At 41.3% G+C, this 14,600-nt stretch overlaps 1 protein-coding gene across 1 annotated transcript; it reads right to left on the bottom strand.

Annotated features, from left to right (window-relative positions):
* Window positions 1-12,217: 12,217 nt before the first annotated feature.
* On the bottom strand, window positions 12,218-13,908 carry LOC126934679 (mas-related G-protein coupled receptor member X3). Its single transcript, XM_050755460.1, has one exon. The coding sequence runs from the start codon at window positions 13,490-13,492 to the stop codon at window positions 12,524-12,526; it is 969 nt and encodes a 322-aa protein (XP_050611417.1). The 5' UTR covers window positions 13,493-13,908; the 3' UTR covers window positions 12,218-12,523.
* Between the last annotated feature and the right edge of the window lie 692 nt (window positions 13,909-14,600).

The raw sequence follows: 14,600 nt of genomic DNA, 5'->3' as shown, positions 1-14,600 counted from the left end.
ATGTGAGACATGCCTTGCTTCCTTTTCACCTTCCTTCATGATTATAATTTTCCTGAGGCCTCCCGAATCATGTGGAACTGTAAGTCAGTTAAATCTCTCTTCTTTGTAAATTACTCAGTCTCAGGTAGTATCTTTATAGCAGTGTGGGAACGGACTAATACAGCATGTGTTCCTTAAAGGCCATCTATTGTACTATTCTCATTTAATGTAAGAAGGAGTTAAGGCTACAAGAGTCAGACTTGTTTTTCCAATATCACAAAGAGCAGATCCCATATCAACATCCCTGTACTTATGTACTATTCTCTGCCCCATCATTGATTATTTCTGAGGAGCTCCTGAAAAACCTTGATGTGAGCAACAAGTCTGAGAGATAATCAGGGGCTTCAGCGACTGCAAGGTTGCCCCAATCTCCATTCTCCTCTTTAGTGACATAACAATTCTGAGCGTTTAAAAGCATGTTAAAAACATGTCCCAGTTTTCCTGGATGCTGGATGACATCGTATGACCAGGTTCTGATCAGTGGAAGGTGAGTAGATGTGATGTAAGCAAGTCCTGGCTCATGGGATCAATGGATGGAGTACAGGCTCCCCTTTCCCTCTTTCTTTATCCATAAGGATAGAATGCTGATGTGGATGGGAACCAGTAAGACCACAAAGAATGAGGATTCCACTCTATGGACTGGGAAGCCGCAGTTTTTGGAGTCTTAATGTATGATGCCTTGAAGCCTCCAACTTATGTCTAAGATATACTCATTTCTGGGTATTACAGGCGATTCATTCTGGGACCCCTGCATACACCACAATCTTCAGATGTTCAGTTTCCTTATAGAAAATGGCATAACATTTATATATAAACTACCCACATTCTCCAATATACTTTAAATGATTTCTACTTTACTAATAATACCTAAGACCATGTAAATGCTATATAAATAGTTGGGTTTTTTTAGGGAATAAAGAAGGGATAAAAATGTCTGTACCTATTCAGTACAGATGCCACTATCGTTTTTTAATTTTCCTTTTCTGACCATTTTTGATTTGCTATTGGGTGAATCCCCGGATGTGGAAACTATGTATATGGAGAACCCACTGTACTTTCTTGTTGAAGATATCTTGATTTAATAAAGATATCTGTATTAGGACAACTAAACTTATACTTAAATTAAAAGAAATACGTTTTCTCTTAAAAATTACCTTCCAATCAGTCTTTTTTTTTTTTTTTTTTTTTTTTTTTAGACGGAGTCTGTCTCTGTCACCCAGGCTGGAGTGCAGTGGCCGGATCTCAGCTCACTGCAAGCTCCGCCTCCCTGGCTTACGCCATTCTCCTGCCTCAGCCTCCCGAGTAGCTGGGACTACAGGCGCCTGCCACGTCGCCTGGCTAGTTTTTTGTATTTTTTTTAGTAGAGACGGAGTTTCAACGTGTTAGCCAGGATGGTCTCAATCTCCTGACCTCGTGATCCGCCCATCTGGGCCTCCCAAAGTGCTGGGATTACAGGCTTGAGCCACTGCGCCCGGCCCCAATCAGTCATTTTTAATTAATGTGGGTGTTTGTCCATAAAATTGACACTAGAGAGAGAAGGTGGAAATAGAAAAAAAAATAACATAGATGGAGCTGTGATGATATACGATTGAATGACATTTAGATAGAGAAAAACCCCAGAAAGTAGGAGGATATAAGAAGGTGGGAGGGATAGTCTCATTTGCCCTAAGGATTTTTTGTCCCTCTTTTTCTACCCTATTTGGCATTCCAAGATGGTGGCTTCTGTGTACCTCATAAGTGAGATTCTTTTACTTCTGGTTTCTGGTTCAACTGAGCAACTAGGAGACACTGTCAGGAGACTGGAGGGCAGGAGGACAGCGATTTTGGGATTTCTGGCTCTCTGCCTGTGATGCTGTGTGATGGTGATGCAGGGTTCTCCACCTGCCTCATCCTCTCCCACCTTTACAGTTGCAGCTACAGCTATGCTTTCAATAGTAACTGCAGTTTTCCTGTCCTTTTAAGCCTAGGGGAGGAAATAGTGTTTATTGCTTGCCTTAGGTTGCATCACCATGCATTGTCACTTTCCTTTAAGCCAGAATTTTTTGTAAGTAATCCTGGCATAAAATACTCCTCAATTATTTAATGTTGGACAATTTGTTTCTTCCTGGATAACTATTATTATTATTATTTCAGAATAACTTTGAAAGCAAGCAAAGCAATGAAACTTGGGTTAATAGTAGTTTAGCTCTGGGAAGCAACGCCTGCATGTCTCTTTGCTCCATAATGAATGTAAGAGGCAGCATTGTCTCCATGACAGAAGATTTGAATGGTTGAAATAGAGGAGAAGCCATGGAGAAACAGATCAGTAGGGAGAAAAGTCTGTTTGACCCCATTTGGAACTCCTACAGTCGGGTTTGCCAGCACTCAGTTTCCAGAAGGAAGCTTCATGTCTCCTGACTTTTCCTCAAGCAAGCTAATGACTCCCTGCATGTAGCATCCTGATATGGTTTGGCTGTGTCCCCACCCAAATCTCATCTTGAATTGTAGCTCCCATAGCCCCCATATGTCAGGGGAGGGACCCAGTGGGAGGTATTGAATCATGGGTTGGGTCTTCCCTGTGCTGTTCTCATGATAGTGAATAACTCTCACAAGATCTGATGGTTTTATAAAGGGCCGTTCTCCTGCACATGCTCTCTTGCCTGCTGCCATGTAAGATGTGCCTTTGCTCCTCCTTCATGATTGTGAGGCCTGTGAAACTATGAGTTCATTAAACTTTTTCTTTATGTATTACCCAGTCTCAGGTAAGACTTTGTTAGTAGTATGAGAACAGACTAATACACTCCCCAAGATGAAAACACAGGAATGTGAATTTATAGCAAAAACCCATAACTGACTTTGGAAAGAAGACAATTCTTGGTATATACCCTTACCTTTGCTCCTTCTTCTATCCAGAAGTAGACAGCCATCCTGTGCTGAAGTAGAAGAGCCTTTCTGGGATTTAGTGACTCCAGAGGACCCTTCTGTGTCCTGTAATTCCAGAGATGCCTTCAGGAGCTGGAGGGAAAGTTGGTGACCAAGCCAGGCTTATCAAGATGCTGAACAGCCCTGTGTTTTCCTTTACAGGGAATGGGTGCAAATTGGAGACCACAGCCAGCTAAGACATAATCCCTAGTTGAGGTGTTTCTTAGCCTCTGTCGTATTTTTACTCACATATCAGCCTCTCCCATCCCATTTCATCTGGTCCACCGCTTTGTTAGTAATTGTTGCTCTACAGCACTTAATTGCCAACTGTGAGCTTAGGTATCAGTGTCAAGCAATGTAAGCTTGTGATGTGAGTCTTTAACCAAAATAATAATGTATAGCATAGAGTTATCTAAGTCTCATAATGGACTGACACCACTTATTTTAGTGTTTTCTTCTCTTTTTTTAAAAATAAAGAAATGCTTTTACACTGTTGATGGAAATGTAAATTAGTTCAACCATTGTGGAAGACAGTCTGGTAATTCCTCAAAGATCTAGAACCAGAAATAAGATTTGACCCAACATTCCCATTACTGGGTATATGCCCAAAGAAATATAAATACCCAAAGAAATATAAGTCATTCTATTACAAAGATACATACACACATATGTTCACTGCAGCATGGGGTCATGTCATTTTCAGAGACATGAATACAGCTGGAAGCCATTATCCTCAGCAAACTAATGCAGGAACAGAAAACCAAACACCACATGTTCTGACTTTAAGTAGGAGCTGAACAATGAGAGCACATGGACACAGGGAATGGAACAAAACACACTGGGGCCTGTTGGGCTGTTGTCGGGGGAGGGAGAGCATTGGGAAAAATAGCTAATGCATGCTAGGCTTTATACCTAGGTGATGGGCTGATAGGTGCTACAAACTACCATGGCACATGTTTACATGTGTAACAAACCTATACATCCTGCACATGTACCCTTGAACTTAAAATAAAAATAAACATTAAAAAATACAGACCAATTTATATTTTGTATGACAAGGAATAAATATACGTAAAAGAATATATATAAGAATACATATATAAAAGAATACATATATATTCTTTGTCATACTAAAACAACTACATATATATAGTTGTTTTCCACTTGAATGCAGTTTCCCTGCCCCCTCCCCTTGAATTCTTTTATGTAATTATTGAATCTCCCTCCTGCACATGCAACGTTTCCTTCTCTGTTGGATTCTTCCATTACAGTTGAAACAAATATATATATGCAGGTATGCCTGAGGACCTGGAACGGGAATGTCAATTTTCACTGCGTGCATTAAAATTTTTTTGAAACCTGTGACTTTATTACTTTGACAAAATAAATTTTCAAACAAGGAAAATAAATTTAATGATCTAGTTAAAAGAGGGAGATAGAGATTTGAGAAGATATGAATGGGAAAGAAAATGAGGACAATGAGTGTAGAAAACTCTTTGGAAGAGATTTTTTTCTAAAGTTAAGAAAAGAAATCAGGCTGTAGATGAAGGGAAATGTGGACATGGGTGGTGATTTAAGCCAGGAATAGGATAGTGGGTTTCAACTATAATGGAAGGATCCATTAGAGAAGAAAGTATGGAAGATGCGGGAGGGAGAGCCAATGATTTTATAAAATGATCCAGGGCGAGGGAGCAGGGGAAACTCATTCAAATGGAAAGGATGGTTTCAAACAGGAGCACACAGAGCCCATTTCCTGGGATGAGAGAAAAGGCAGAGCAACGGGCTCAGAGGCAGATGGGCAGGTAGCTTGTGTGGGGAGGTGGATAATTCTCAGCAGTGCATCACTTCAGAATGATAAAAAGAATGAGGAAGTGGTTTCAAGAGAGAGATGGTGTGAAGAGCTTTGCTTGCAGAGTGAGAGGCAATTATGGAAATGCTAGATGATTGTTCAGGAGAAATAAATGGACATTTCGGGTTGAAAGACATAAATATAAAGTAAAACAATGGGGCATGGTTCTTTACTGTGCTCCAGCCACATTCAGTTCTATGGGAGCAGGCCTGGAGTTAGTGGAGAGCTGATTTAACCAGGGCAAAAGATGAACAGATGCTTCAGCAAGGGGATGTATGCATGGCAAATAAATGCATGAAAGATGCTGAACATCACTAATATTTCGGGCAATAAATAAAAAATCTCAAATATTGGCTGAGATTTGGAGGAATTGCCAGTGAGAAAGTAAAATGATAGAGCTATGCTGGGAAATCCTATTTTCATACAACCCAGAAATCTAGCTCTAGATTTTATCATATGGAGAGGAAAATTAAGTTCACTTAAAAATCTGTACACATAGGTTTCTAGTTGCTTTATTTTTAAATGCAACATTAGAAAAAAATGACAGTGTCCTTCCACTTATGAATAGTGAAACAAAGCACAGTCCATCTGTACCTCGGTAGTATTAAAAAAAAAATCAGCAAAAAGCTACTGATACCTGCAACAACTTGAGTGGATCTTGAAAACATTGTGCTGAATGAAAAAAGCCAAAGTCAAAAGATTGGATACTGTATGACTCCATTTATGTAACACGTTTGAAATGACAAAATTATAGAGATGGAAAATAGATCAGTGATTAAAGGAATTTGAGAAGAAACATAGTGTGGATAAGACAGTAGGAGGAGCCCAAGGCAGTTGTTTTGTGGTGAATAAACACTTCTAGGTCTTCAATGTGGTTTATGTGGTTTTAGTTACATGAATCTATACATGGGACAAAATGTTATGGAATGAAACATAGAGGCATAGCTCACTTCACAAATGAGTGCATGGAAACACTGGTAAAATCTGGTAAGATTTTACTGTAGATATTTGGTGAAATCTGATAAGATCTGAAGTGTAGTAATTAGAGGATACCAATGTCAATTTTCTGGTTTTGATAAGACATTTATGTTACATGTTACTATTGCTGTAGTTTGGGTGGTAGACATACAGAAACTCTCTGTACTGTTTTTGTAACTTCTTCATAGTCTACAATTAATTGAGAATGAAAACTTAAAAAACAACTGAAAGGCCTTTTTCTTGTACGGACTACCTCCATAGATATTGAAGTCACCAAGTGATATGGTTGGGCTGTGTCCCCACCCAAATCTCATTTTGAATTGTAGTTCCCATAATTCCCACGTGTCGTGGGAGGAACCTGTTGGGAGATAACTGAATCATGGGGTGGGCCTTTCCCATGCTGTTCTCATGGTAGTGAGTAAGTCTCACAAGATCTGATGGTTTTGTAAAGGGGAGTTCCCCTCCATATGCTCTCTTGCCTGTCACCATGTAAGATGTGACTTTGCTCCCCATTCGCCTTCCGCCACGATTGTGAGGCTTACCCACCTATGTAGAACTGTGAGTCAATTAAACTTCTTTCCTTTATAAATTATCCAGTCTTGGGTATGCCTTTATTAGCAGTGTGAGAACAGACTAATACACCAAGAATGAGAACACGGGGGTATACTGGAAGGAAGTTTCCAAGCCAGGGACATAGGCTAGAAGATGTTATAATAATCAGTCACACACCTACCACAAAATTGAGTACATATTAAATTTTTATCATATTTGCTTCCAATCTCTCTTGCAATGAATATATAAACTTTTACAGACACAATTAAAGGCTGAATCCTGCATTTCTACTCATTAATAACTGTATATGAATTGATAAGAAGGTAAGGAAGCCTGAGGACCTAGACAGGGAATGACAATTCTCATCAACTTCTTTAGAACTTCTCAGGTTGGTATGTATTATTCTTTCACATGTGTATCAGGATGTTAAACCAGGAGTACTGAGCCAAATATCAAGACACTGTAGATACTACATTACAAAAAAGGTGCAAGGTGACACACAGAATTTGAATAGGGATTTTTTTGAGAACTGGTTACCAACTCTTAAGCTAGCATCCATATCAAGGCTATGCAAAAGTTTAGAGTTAAGTGTGGGCGTTTTGCAGGTAAAAATGCTGCTCCAGAGAAGGGGCTGCATTCTACTGTTTCTGTCTTCTCCCCTAACCCCCACACTTTTTCTTATCTTTTATGTATGCCTTCTGACCTTGGAGGGCTGGAAATATGCCTTCTGACTCTGGAGGGCTGAAGGAGGGTATGGATAGCAGAGTTTTGACTTTGTAGCTTGTCCTGTTGGCCTGACCTGCCTGGCCTGCTCTGAACTTTACATTATTATGGAGTTCATTCCTATGAATATCACAAAATTAACACCAACCCCTATCACTTCCAGGCCACAAAAGATAATGCTCATTATTCAGAGCACTCCAGCCTTGTGATTCTATTTAAGAGGGATCTTGCCACCGTGACCAAATACGTGTGAGGGGGGGAATACAAGGAATAAAACTCATGTATGAATTATTCACCATTCCCTAAAAAACTCTATGCTTTTATTAGCAGTGTCAGTATAAATTATCTCTTCTTCTATTTCCAAATGTCCAGATCCTATTTTATCTCTCCTTGTGCAATACAAAAATTTGTGTGACTGGCAAAATTTACAGAGGGTATAATTATTAATAATAATGCTGGGTAAATTGTAGTCATCGGTTAAAATTCTACCTATTACACAAAGCCTTCCATGATCCACTGACTTCTACATACACACTTAGGAATGAGATCTGCTCTATCTCTGCTCTCCTTCCTTGCGTTTGCATCCTGCAAGGTTTCAGAACAATTGAACCAACACGATGTGCATGAGCATTGAGATTTCTTCTTCTATACTCTGCTGTTGTTGTTAGATAACAGCAAACAAATGTCATCTATATCTATGGTCAGCATTGGTACATTGACAATAAAGGTGCCCAATGGTTACCACACCATCATACAGAACAAGTACCACAGCAGTCTCTTCGGATTCTAGGTCGCTGCCACATAGGTGAGAAGAACACAGGCTTACTGTGCTTATAGTCACTGTGTAGAGACATGAATTTCTCAGGTGGCCTGGATCATAGCAGTACTTATATTCAGTCCATAGTTATGGCAAAGTCACACTTTACCCACATATTCTGAAAAGAGATACCTGAGCACAAATGCACAAATGGCACAGTTTCAGACTGGGGCAATCCCATAACTTCACTTCTGCTTGGTTCCCCTGGAATGAGCATGTGACCCATGTCGGCCATGCAGTCAGCTTGAGAATCCCAAATCCCTGAAACCAGGTCCATGTTCTTCCCATTTTAGCACTTGCATATTCTGCATCCTTCTGTATCCTAAGATTTCTAGATGCTTTGATTTGGGTTTTGCCTGGAGGTAAGGGCTTCTTCTGCTGGAACACACGGTAATGGTGGTAGATAGTTCCGCAGTGCCCGTGACCTAAGCACTTGCAGGGTCTCTTAAAAATCTTTTCAGGAATTGTGCACTGGTGTGATGTTGGACTATCAACTGAGGGCTGTTGTAAGATTCAGCCTATTAATCTTTTGATGTCATCAACTATAAAACCGTTGCTAAGATTGTTTTGCATGAGCAGTCACTTGGTGAACATTCTCTAATTTACTGGAATCGTATTGTCCTGCTTCAGCTGGGTGCTTGGGGGTGGCATTCCTCTTCAGGATGGCAGCAAGATAACTGGGAATTTTTAGATAGCCTCTCCTCTGAGCACCCTTGAGGCACAAACACAATATTTGGATAGCATGTGTGACATTGGGAGGCAGTCTTTCCTGCACTAGTGTCCTTCCTTCACAGGCTGTGAGTTCTGTGAATGTGCGTATGTTTACTTTGACTCCCAAGTGTCTGGCATGCAAGCTAGAGAATAGGAGATTCTCAGTATGTATTTATACAATAAACAGTAGAATAAGTGAGAGATACTGTTATGAAAAGCCCACTTAATGATATATTCAGAAATGCAAGTAGAGAGATTAATTGAAAATGTCTGTTAATCAGTATTAATAAAAAAGGATACGTTTGTAACATGAATATTTCATTTTTACCTAGAATTCACTGACTGTAATAGAACTAGACTACAGAACATTGCTTTGTGCGGGGTTTGCAAATAGAATTCTACTCTATCTTGCTGAAAGCACATATATCATTCATTGTCTATGATTTGCAGTGTGGATTAGTTTAAGTGTAGATCTTAGCATCAGATGCATAGCATTCTCTCTGAGGATATTGTTCCATATTGTTCATTTTTGTTTAATCTGATAGAGTTGGCAGACTCACACCTATTAAACTAACAATAATTTTGGAACCTGCTTTTATTGTCCCTTTAAGCATTCACATTAGTTTGTATGGAAACCTCTGTTCTTCTTTCATACTCGTATTTCATTGATTTGTGCTGTATTTTGATAAATCAGGTAATTATTTTGACAAGCCTAATTGGAAAAACCAGGACAAGAAACAGATCCAATTGGTTCTTGTGAGGCTGATGACTCAGTACCCTTGAGCCCAGGTGTACTAGAGCATAAGTGAATGACCACAAAGGCTCAGCATTTGCTCAGCATCAATCAATATATTCTCTTCATGAAGTGGAAAGGATTGGATATAGAGATAGAATGTATTAGTGAGAAACTTATTTGAAAGACCTATTTGCTTTTATGTAGAATTAGCACAGTGCTTGATGAATTAGGTTTGAATGTTTGTTGAATTCATGCCTAAAAAGTAGTCATGGGCCGGGCACAGTGGCTCACGCCTGTAATCCCAGCACTTTGGGAGGCCAAGGCAGGCAGATCATGAGGTCAAGAGATTGAGACCATCCTGGTCAACATGGTGAAACCCCGTCTCTACTTAAAATACAAAAAAGTAGCTGGGCATGGTGGCAGGCACCTGTAATCCCAGCTACTTGGGAGGCTGAGGCAGGAGAATCGCTTGAATGCAGAAGGTAGAAGTTGCAGTGAGCCAAGATCATGCCATTGCACTCCAGCCTGGGCAATATAAATAAATAAATAAATAAACAAATAAATGCATGCACAAAACTCCATCTCAAAAAAAAATATTCATGAACAGTAGCTCCCAAAAAGTACCATGTGAGAGTTTCATATCATTTCTCAGTTTCTGGAGAACACTCCTGGATGTCCTGCATGCTCTTCCTTGACATGTAACCGAGAGGAAACATCATTGGCCTTGGAAAGAAGGCAGCTCATGAGCAGACTCCCACATCCCCTCCATTCTTCTTCCCAGAGGCAGTGAGCAGACCTGCAATGAAAGGGAACAGCTGTTCTCAGAACGACCAACTGCAGAGGACACTCTGTTGAGTGGGAGGTGCCTGTAGGAGTTCCAGTGAGACCTGGTGACTGAGCCAGCCTTTGCAAGATTCTGGATGACCATGAGATTTTCAGGTGGAAGCTGCTTGAGAAAAATAGTTGCCAACACTCTTCTAAATTCCACACCTAGTCTGTTGCACCAGAAATTCAAAGACATGTTCTCTGCTCTTAAAGACCCCAGGCTGCGGTTGAAGAGAAAGATGTGAGGACAAATATTTGAAGTACACTGTTTTAAGTGCTGTAGTGGAGCAATGTGTGAGGCCAAATGAGTTCAGAATGGGCTTCAGGGACAGAATCTAAGCCTTCATGGAGTTGAAGTTTTCTTCTATCAAAAGAAAAAGAACGTCACTAACATCAAAATAAGCAGAATCCCAGGTGAGAACCAACATTATTTGAGTCAATTGCCAGGTGAAAATTCTCTACAGAATTCCTCACGACAGACATCTTTAGCCAAAATGGTGCAATTGATATCACGGACTTCCAGAGTGGACTCTCTCAATAGCCCTCAGTCTGAACTAAAGACATCACGGCAAAGCTCCTGGCCCAGAGCACTGGCTGCAAACACTGCTTTCTGCTTCCTCTTGCCTGTAGGAAACCCTCACCTACAGCTACGTCCTACTACAGCATTTGGAAATCGAGGGTGGACAGATAGGATTCAGCATCAGCGAAATGCTGGGCCTGGAAGAGCAATGGATCTGGACTCAGGGGACCTGAGTTCAACATTGTGAACAGTGTGATAAGAGCCACCAATAAATATGGTTTGAAAAATGAAAAGTATAGACCTCTTTATTACTTTCATAACTGCTTTGTACTGCCTCCTGCATACTCAAATTGCATGTGTCAGCTCCCCTCAGTGAGGGCCAATCTGAGGGGCAGCCTCACTGTCTGTGAGCAGCACACAGCCCGCAGTGATGTCACATCTTCTCTTGGTGGTCTCTTCTGTCTGCTTGAGTTATCTGTGCAAGGGTTAAACACTGGTGGAGCATAGTCCTGAATTTTGTACTGATCCCGTTTTTATAATTAAATGTTTTAAATTGTGGTAAAGTTTACATAACATACATTTTATAACTTTAACCGTTTTAATTGTCCAATTCTGTGTAGGTAAGTACATTCACAATAAGTCGTAACCGTTACCACTGTCCCTTTTAAGCACTTTTCATTATTCCACACAGAAATCCTGTGCTCATTTAATAATGGCTACACATTCCCTCCATCTTCCAGCACCAGGATCCTCCTAATTTATTTTCTGTGTTCAAGAATTTCCTAGTTTGGATACCTCATAGAATTTGAACTTACAATATTGTTTGGCATCTGGCTAATTTTCCTTAGCACAATGTTTCCAGGTGCATCTATGTCACAGCATGTATCAGAATTCTGTACCAACTGTAAGTTATTATCCAGATCCCATAATTGAGATTGGCATGGAGAAGTCAGATGTTTTCAGTTTTGCTTCTCATGTAAACAGCCATAAAACTAACTGAAAATTACTGTCAAAACAATTTATACAAAACCTGGAAGTATGAAGAATTCTCCTACAACTGAAAGAATCTATAAGTGAATAATAAATGGTTTTCAAGATAATTTCCACTTTAAAATCAATATTGAGGTTTCCAGTGGCCAAAATGAAACTGGTCGGACATATTTATAGGCTCCTCACGGGTCCACTAGTCCAGGAAGAGCTAAATAAGAACTTGCCAGTTCTCAAGGGGAAGGGGCCACAGTTGTTTTTACTAGAAACCAAGGCCAACATGTCACCATGCTGTGGACAAATGACAGGAGAGGACTTTTCATAAAACCAATTTGTGGGAGTGTTTTTATGAAGAGAGAGTCTGTCTCTAAGGACATTATTTTGCTTTATATCTGAGAATTCAATGGAATTTAGAGGTAGCAGAACTCACTTATTCAGAATCAAGCTTCTAACTGCAGTAATGCCTCTAGTTATCGAAGAGAACATGACTTTCAGGGGAACATAATCTGAGAGATTAATAAGGAATCCTCTTTTTTGATACTATCAGGTAGAAAAGAAACATAAAGAAGAGTTTTAGGATTGTGGACAGGAACTCCTTTTATTACAATGAAAATTTCAGGAAAAGTATTCAGTAAGAAAGATTTGGTGTAAGATAACAGGGAAAATGTGTTGGTAACATCAAGGAGACTCTAAACATTGTACTGTCAGACTAATGCTTTCCATGGGTGAAAACTGCAACTGTCAGGTTAGATAAACATCTATTCGAAGACCTTGAGGAACCGCTGAAACATTTCTGAGGCAGAAGGCTAAGAAAAATGCATATAATTGTCAAGAGTGGCAGGGCAGCCTTGCTCTCAAAGTCTCATGGAGGGCAGAGGCTCTTCCTCACTGCTCCAATCTGCTTACCGACAGCTCCAGGGTTTCCTCAGGAAGCCGCCCTCCACCTTCATCCACCTCAGGCGTGTCCTGCAGAGCCCTCTGGAGAACCAGCTTCAGGTTCTGCCTATTTTGACGCTGCCTAAAGGAGCCCACGAAGAAGTAAATGATGGGGTTGGCACTACTGTTTAGAGAGGACAGGAAAACAGAAATTAGATGAACATGACAAAATAAGACTTTCCAATCCAGGTGGATCCTGGAAAACAGGGCCCACTGAATGCCAAAGGGCAGGCCACAGAGGAGGAAGACCAGCACTGTGAGCAGGATGGTCACGTACAGCCTGGTCAGCGGCATCTTCCGGGATCCACAGAGAATCCTGACCAGCAGGACCAGGCTGGACCCACAGAGAACCACACATAAAAAAATCAGCCACGCAATGGTAATGAAATCTGATGTTTCACACCAAACAGAATCAGCACCACTAAACAGGAAGTCACAGAACATCCACTCCAGGATGCTCCGCAGCAGGGACAGGACCCAGAGCAGGACACACACGACCACTGACAGGTGTCTGGGGCGGCGGCAGCGGTACCACACGGGCCACAGGACGCTCAGGCAGCGCTCAGTGCTGATGGCGCTCAGCATGCTCAGGCCTATAAAGTAGGGAAAGGTCATCACAGGATTGACGATTTTGGAGATGGGATGGCGGATACTGATGAGGCGTAACGGCGAACGTACAATGTGGCCGCTGAGGAAGAGGAAGTCTACCGCGGCCAGGTTGAGGATGTAGGTGGAGACAGCGTTCCTGCGCATGCGGAAGCCCAGGAGCCAGAGCACAACCGCGTTTCCTGTCAGCCCCACGAGGGAAATGATGCACGTCAGCACCGTGAGGCTCAGGGTCTGCTTGTAGCAAGGAGTCTCCTCGCGTCTATTGATTGGTGTCTGTGATGTACCCAGGGCTGGGATGGTTGGATCCATGCTCAGAAACCCTAGTCTGGTGCCCCTGGAAACAGAAACCAGATGTGATCACCAGCTGTATGATCTCTGATTCTCCCCACCACCCTGCCATGTGGTATTTTTACTGTCCTCATTTAAAGAGGAGAGATCAGAGACTCGCAGAGAATAAGTCACCTATCAAAAGGTGGGGGTCCTCAAATCCAGTTTGAAATCCAGTTCTTGCTGACTCTGAAGCCTGACCTCTCTCTACTGCCACACAAGTTCTGTACTGACGTGGGAATAACATTAGGATCAAAACACCCCCAACTCATCCAGCCAGGGCTGTGGACCCGATCATTACTGTATCCTGGGCCTGACATTTTCTCTCAGGTGGAGGAATTCAGATACACAAGGAGGTGGTTGTGACACCCTCATGACCAGTACTGCTCATCCAGGGACAGGAAAGAAGACCATGCATTATGAATCAGAGGAAAATGTGGCCTTCGCTATGGTAAGTGTGAAAATGGCTGGGCCTGGTGGGTGAGAAATAACTCAGTGTGTCAAGTCATTGCAGACAGGACCACATTTTACATTTTTTACTCCCAGTGCCTATTCCATGACCAGCACACTGTGCTCTTCATAAACATTCGTTCAATGAAGGGATGCATGCACGAGCAGCTAATGGTAATGGTAGATTTGGATGAAATGGAAAATAAAAGTGAAAGCACAATGTAAGGCATTAAAACACACATGTATAATTAGATGAAGAAAATTTCATTTATCAGAATTCTGTTTTTGGACAGCTCTATCTGTATTGAGAAGAATTATTGATGAGTGCCCAGAACCTGAAATTGACCACTGATGTGGCTTTGCTGAACACCTAGAAGCATTTTGTACACAATGTTTTTGGTAGGGTGTGTGTCTGAGCTGAACTGCTCAGCAATAGAGCAGAGGAAAGAGTAAGTGAGGGTGAAGTCTGAGTGCCACTGAAGCAGGTAATTGAAGTGTGGGAATATCTATGAGGCACTACTAAATGTTCTACTGGGTATGCACAATGTAAACCTATTTCATTCTCTCCTTCGGGAGATCTTTGGTAGCTTTTCTTTGTTGATGCAAACATTTATATGAGAGGAGTCCATGAGTGGAAATA

The sequence above is a fragment of the Macaca thibetana genome, chromosome 14, assembly GCF_024542745.1.
Source record: "Macaca thibetana thibetana isolate TM-01 chromosome 14, ASM2454274v1, whole genome shotgun sequence".
Classification (NCBI taxonomy): domain Eukaryota; kingdom Metazoa; phylum Chordata; class Mammalia; order Primates; family Cercopithecidae; genus Macaca; species Macaca thibetana.
The sequence above is the reverse complement of the archived record's forward strand: the minus strand, read 5'-3'. Positions and strand labels throughout refer to the sequence as shown.